Source organism: Chiloscyllium plagiosum, unplaced genomic scaffold, assembly GCF_004010195.1.
Source record: "Chiloscyllium plagiosum isolate BGI_BamShark_2017 unplaced genomic scaffold, ASM401019v2 scaf_23232, whole genome shotgun sequence".
Classification (NCBI taxonomy): Eukaryota; Metazoa; Chordata; class Chondrichthyes; order Orectolobiformes; family Hemiscylliidae; genus Chiloscyllium; species Chiloscyllium plagiosum.
The window spans coordinates 3,380-9,351 of NW_025206361.1; the positions used below are offsets into that span (position 1 = coordinate 3,380).

At 49.0% G+C, this 5,972-nt stretch overlaps 1 protein-coding gene across 1 annotated transcript in view; it reads right to left on the minus strand.

The window, feature by feature from the left end:
* Positions 1 to 416: 416 nt before the first annotated feature.
* Positions 417 to 5,972, minus strand: part of LOC122546509 (glycosylphosphatidylinositol anchor attachment 1 protein-like) — a 7,411-nt gene continuing 1,855 nt past the window's right edge. Inside the window, exons 3-4 of the mRNA XM_043685203.1 lie at positions 4,527 to 4,697; positions 417 to 1,494 (exon numbers count right to left, since the gene is read on the minus strand). Coding sequence (XP_043541138.1) covers positions 1,251 to 1,494; positions 4,527 to 4,697 — 415 coding nt within the window. The 3' untranslated portion in view covers positions 417 to 1,250. The remainder of the gene's footprint in view (positions 1,495 to 4,526; positions 4,698 to 5,972) is intronic.

Genomic DNA, 5,972 nt, shown 5'->3' on the forward strand with positions numbered 1-5,972 from the left:
TACTGGACAGACCACAGGAATCCTGATGCAGTCACTGGACTTTGAAGCAATATCGTTGTTTCTCTCTCCACAGATGATGCCAGAACTGCTGAGTTTTTCCAGCTGTTCATTTCAGATGATCAGCAATCACAGTTCTGTATTCTTATATCAGAGTTCTCCATGAAACCTACGACTAATATTTATCCCTCTAACAACTTCACTGAGAAGGATGACGTGGCTCTGAATCGCACTATTTGTGGGAATTTCCTGTATACAAAATGGCTGCCCTTTCTCCCACGTAACAATAACGACACGGCATAACCAACAGGTCACTGGTGTTAAACATTCCGAGACATCCTGAGTAAAGGAGCTGTACAATCGCAAAACATTTTTTATGCCTTTTCACACTAGCATAAATAACTGAAATCCCTGCAAAATAAATATTTATCTGTTTTTATTCTCACCTTTCTTTAAAAATCCAATCAACTATTTACACAAGAAACAATTTTTCACATTATAAACTCAGCAGTGAAGTAGTGAATTCAGTGAAAGAGAAACATTTAGTCATTTCATTTAGATGTGTTTCTGACTTCAAACCAGCCCCAACAGGAAGTAATGATCTGTGTAAAGGTCACACAGTTCCTTACTCAACCCAAACACACACATCCAAAAGTTACATTAAAACCTTGCATTTGGTGCTGGATATGATCTGAAAGCCTTATTGGATACCAGGTGGGGTTAGACATCATGGGGATATTCTTCGGTGATATAAAGACTTAGACACTTCTCCTTTTCACTTACGCTGAGGTTCATTCTATCCCAAAGTGTAAATGTTGAGGTTTGGTCTCCCCAGATCATGACAAACTTCCTTATTCAGCACCTCCCCTGAGAACTCCACTTGGTCCCTCCTGATCCCTTCAGTCCTCAGCTCATTTCACTCGCCCATTTCCTTTTGTAACCCAGTCACCAGACACCTCGTGCTGACCTCAATTCCCCCCCTTTTTCTTCCCTCTCCAAGTGATCGGTGCCTCCAAGCCCCCACAAACCCCAACCCTGAGATGTCTTATTTTCTGACTCCCTCCCCCCTCTTCCCCATCATCCCATGCAGTCAAATTAAAACATCAGAAACCTCAGAATGAAACCCAATGTTACTCAATAAGAGACCCTCACAGTCTGCTGTCTTTCTAACCCATCATGCCTTCGACCACGTCACCCTTGGGGTGGTGTGAATCTTCCTAGGCAAGGCCGTGGAGGGAGATGTGTGCACTCTCTCAGTTCCAGAAGACCACGTTCCACAGCAGCAGCCAGCAGGGGTAGATGAAGAAGACAACAAAGGGGTAAACGATGGAGCTGTACAGATGGTGATCGAGAATGGACTCAGCCACAGCCTGCAGGAGGAGCTGCCAGCACTCCAGCAGAGTGATAGGGTATTCGGCCAGTTCATGGTACAGGTAAATACACATCAGCAAGATAGTGATCGGCGACATCAGGATAAGGAACAGGGCTTTCAGCGTCCTGTGGAGGAGGCAGGCAACAAAGAGAGGCACTGTGAAAATCACAAAGTGAGGATCGAAATGTTTATTCCCAAGCCAAGGGAAAAGCTCTGAACTCACTTGAAATACAAACATCCAATAATTAAAACTGCAAACTGTTTGAAGATTCAAAATCTAAGCAACTGGTTAAAAATTATCCCTTTTTTACAGTGTCATTTTCAGAGGAATGTGAAGATTGTGCTGTACTCAACCTAATTATAATTAAACACCAGGAATAGAAGCAGAGTTCTTACGAAGTTGGATTAATTTTTAATTCAGGCGTGGCTCGCAGGGATTGCTGCTGCATTTATTGTCCATCCTTCGTTGCTCTTAAAGTGGTGTTGGTGGTGAACTATCTTCCAGAACCGCACGTGTGGGTGAACACACCATGCTGCTGCGGGGAAAACCCATGCAGAAACATGGACTACTGAGTCAGAATCCCACTACAGAAATAGAGTGCATTTAAATCTGGACTAAATATCAGGAATGAAATGATCTGATCCATCTAGTCCAGTTTAGGGAAGGAATTCTGCTATCCTGTCTTGGTAAATAAAAACAAATTGTACTGGAAAGTATTCAATATTGAGGAATGCAGGAACTGTGTGTGAAAAACACTATTTGGATAGAGGGAACAATCACCTTTCTAAAAATTCATTGATAGATTGTGAATGTGGCTGGGCCAGAGTTTATTCTATAGCCTGAACTGAATGTGGCTGTGAGCTGCCTTCTTAATCTGCTGTAGCCTTGAATTCTATCGCCCTCCTGACTTGGGTCATGTGGATAGTAGACAGGCTCTGGGGAGTCAGGAGCTGAGATACTCCCTGCTGTATTCCCATCTCTGACCCTCTCTTGTAGTCACTGAAATAATATGGCGAACCCAGTTGAGTTTCTGGTCAATGATAACCCCCCAGGATGTTGATAGTACGGGAATCAGTGATGGTAACACCATTAAATATCAAGGGTGGTGGTTAGAGTGCCTCTAATTAGTGATGGTTATTGTCTGGCATTTGTGTGGCGCGAATGTTACTTGCCACTTGTCAACCCAAGCCTGGATATTGTCCAGATCTTGTTGCATTTGAGCACGGACTGTTTCAGTATCTGAGGAGTTGCGAATGGTACTGAGCACTGTGCAATCATCAGCGAACATCCCCACTTCTGACCTTATACCTCAGAATCTCTGCAGCGTGCAAACAGGCCCTTTAGCCCAAGTCCACATCAACCCTCTGAAGAGTAACCCACCCACACCAATTCCGCTACTCCAGATTTCCCTTGACTAATGCACCTAACCGATACATCCCTGAACACTATTGGTAATTTTGCATGGCCAAGCCACCTAACCTGCACATTTTTGGATTGTGGGGGGAATCTGGAGCACCTGAAGGACACCCACACGGACACGGGGAGAACGTGCAAACTCCACACAGTCGCCCGAGCCTGGAAGTGAACCCGGGTCCCTGGCGCTGTGAGGCAGCAGTGCTAACCACTGAGCCACCATGCCAGCCTGATGAGGGAAAGTCATTGATGAAGCAGCTGAAGATGGTTGGGCCGAGGACACTAGCCTGAGGGACTCCTGCAGAGATGTCCTGGAGCTGAGATGACTGACCTCCAACAACCACAACCATCTTCCTATGTGTCAGGCCTGACTCTAACCAGTGGAGTGTTGCCCCCCGATACCCATTGATTCCAATTTTGCCAGGGGCTCCTTGATGCCATACTCGGTTGAATGCAGCCTTGATGTCAGGGTCTGTCCCTCTCCCCTCCCCTCTGGAATCCAGCTCTTCTGTCCATGTTTGACCCAAGGCTGGAATGAGGTCAGGGGCTGAGTGGCCCTGGGCGTCACCGAGCAGGTGCAGCTTGATAGCTCTATTACTGACACCGTCCATCACTTTACTGAGGATCGAGAGGAGACTGATGGGGCGGTAATTGGCCGGTTGGATCTGTCCTGCTTTTTGTGTAAAGGACATACCTGGGCAATTTTCCACATTGTCGGGTAGATGCCAGTGTAGTAACTGTACTGGAACAGCTTGGCGAGGGGAGAGGCCAGTTCTGGAGCACAAGTCTTCAGTATTATTGCTGGAATGTTATCATGCACATGTGGAGTGAATCGAATTGGCTGGAGACTGGTATCTGTGACGCTGGGGACCAGTGGAGGAGGCCGAGATGGATTATCCACTTGACACTTCTGGCTGGACATTGCTGTGAATGATTGACTCTGACCTGGTGGGGGTCACTGTGGACTGAGATGTGGTTTTCTGCACAGGAGAGACAGGGAGCTGACGGCCCTGTAGTTTTGCAGGAACCGGAGACGTGTTTGGGATTTAATTCGGGAGAAATGCGATTGGCCGTTCCAGTCGCTCACTCGGATGCCCCACTTCTCAAAGGTACGATGTCACTTGCAAATCTTTCAACCAGAACAATCCTTTCGATTCCTCAGAATTGTAACAGCTCCTGGGAGGCCACTCAGCCCTCAGTGACTGTGCTGGCTCCTTCACAGAGTGGTTCACCACCACCACCACCCACCCACTCCCCAAGCCCTATCCAATCGTCCCTGCCACACAGATTGGATTGGAACTGGGGCTGTTTTCCCTGGAGGCTGAGGGGTGACTTTATAGAGGTTTATAAAATTATGAGGGGCATGGATAGGATAAATAGACAAAGTCTTTGGTCTGGGGTGAGGGAGTCTAGAACAAGACAGCAAAGATTTAGGGTGAGAGGGGAAAGATATAAAAGAGACCTAAGGGACAACTTTTTCACACAGAGGGTGGTACATGTATGGAATGAGCTGCCAGAGGAAGTGGTGGAGGCTGGTACAATTGCAACATTTAAGAGGCATTTGGATGGGTATACGAATAGGAAGGGTTTGGAGGGATATGGGCTGGGTGCTGGCAGGTGGGACTAGATTGGGTTGGGATATCTGGTCGGCATGGACGGGTTGGACCGAAGGGTCTGTTTCTGTGCTGTACATCTCTATGCCTCTATAACCCTGGATGATCACCCTCCCCCCATGTCCCTTACCTGTGGGGTGCAGGCTCAGCGAGGGCAGCCGCTGGGACGAGGGTCACAGCCAGGATGAAGCCCAGAGAGAAGTTGATCAAGGTGATGCAGCCCAGGAGGAGAGCCAGGTACAGGACAGAGATCAGCTTCAGAGTCATCCAGCCATGGGCAGCCAACTCAGTCGGCAAGCCACTGTCGGGAAAACAACACAGTACACAGGCTCCATGTCAATGCAAAACACCCAGCAACTTCACAGCATCAGAAACCACCCACCGCCACTCCTCCCACTGCGTCTGCTGGTTCACTGAAACAGTGCCTCAGTAAGACCCAGCCTCGCCCTTCCCTCCCTCCCTCCCACACAGCTCTGCTGGAGTTGCGTTGCTTGCCTTCTGGAAGGGCTTCTTGACTGGGCTCCTGCTGCCCTTTCTGACAGTGCCTGCCTCATCACAACAACTCACACAGTCAGGACACCCTCAGCAGAAAGTCACATGATGCCAGAGCTGTTTGTTTGCACATGGTGTCACAGCTTCAGCTCAAAACCCAGCAGCCATTCGTAGGTTCATTTCACAGGACATTACCACCACCGATCAGCATCCACCTAACAACCAATCAGCACTCTCCTCTTGTACAGACAAAATTCTCTCTTCACCTTGAAGGGATGTTCTTTTGAAGCGTCCCATATCATCAAAGGACTAAGAATATTCACCGTTCTATCCCCGCCACTGATTCCAGTGTCCTGCTCACTCTCCAGTCACTGAATTGTCCTGCTCTCTCTCTCTCTCTCTCTCTCTCCTGTCACTGGGTCTGCTCTCTCTCTCTCCTGTCACTGATTCCAGTGGCCTGCTCGCCTGATTCCATTGCCCTGTATCTCTCACTCTCTCCAGTTACTGATTCCAGGGGCCTGCTCACTCTCTCCCCTGTCACTGATTGCACTGTCCTGCTCACTCTCCAGTCACTGAATTGTCCTGCTCTCTCTCTCTCTCTCCTGTCACTGATTCCAGTGGCCTGCTCGCTCTCTCTCTCCTGTCACTGATTCCAGTGGCCTGCTCGCTCTCTCTCTCCTGTCACTGATTCCAGTGGCCTGCTCGCTCTCTCTCTCCTGTCACTGATTCCAGTGGCCTGCTCGCTCTCTCTCTCCTGTCACTGATTCCAGTGGCCTGCTCGCTCTCTCTCTCCTGTCACTGATTCCAGTGGCCTGCTCGCTCTCTCTCTCCTGTCACTGATTCCAGTGGCCTGCTCGCTCTCTCTCTCCTGTCACTGATTCCAGTGGCCTGCTCGCTCTCTCTCTCCTGTCACTGATTCCAGTGGCCTGCTCGCTCTCTCTCTCCTGTCACTGATTCCAGTGGCCTGCTCGCTCTCTCTCTCCTGTCACTGATTCCAGTGGCCTGCTCGCTCTCTCTCTCCTGTCACTGATTCCAGTGGCCTGCTCGCTCTCTCTCTCCTGTCACTGATTCCAGTGGCCTGCTC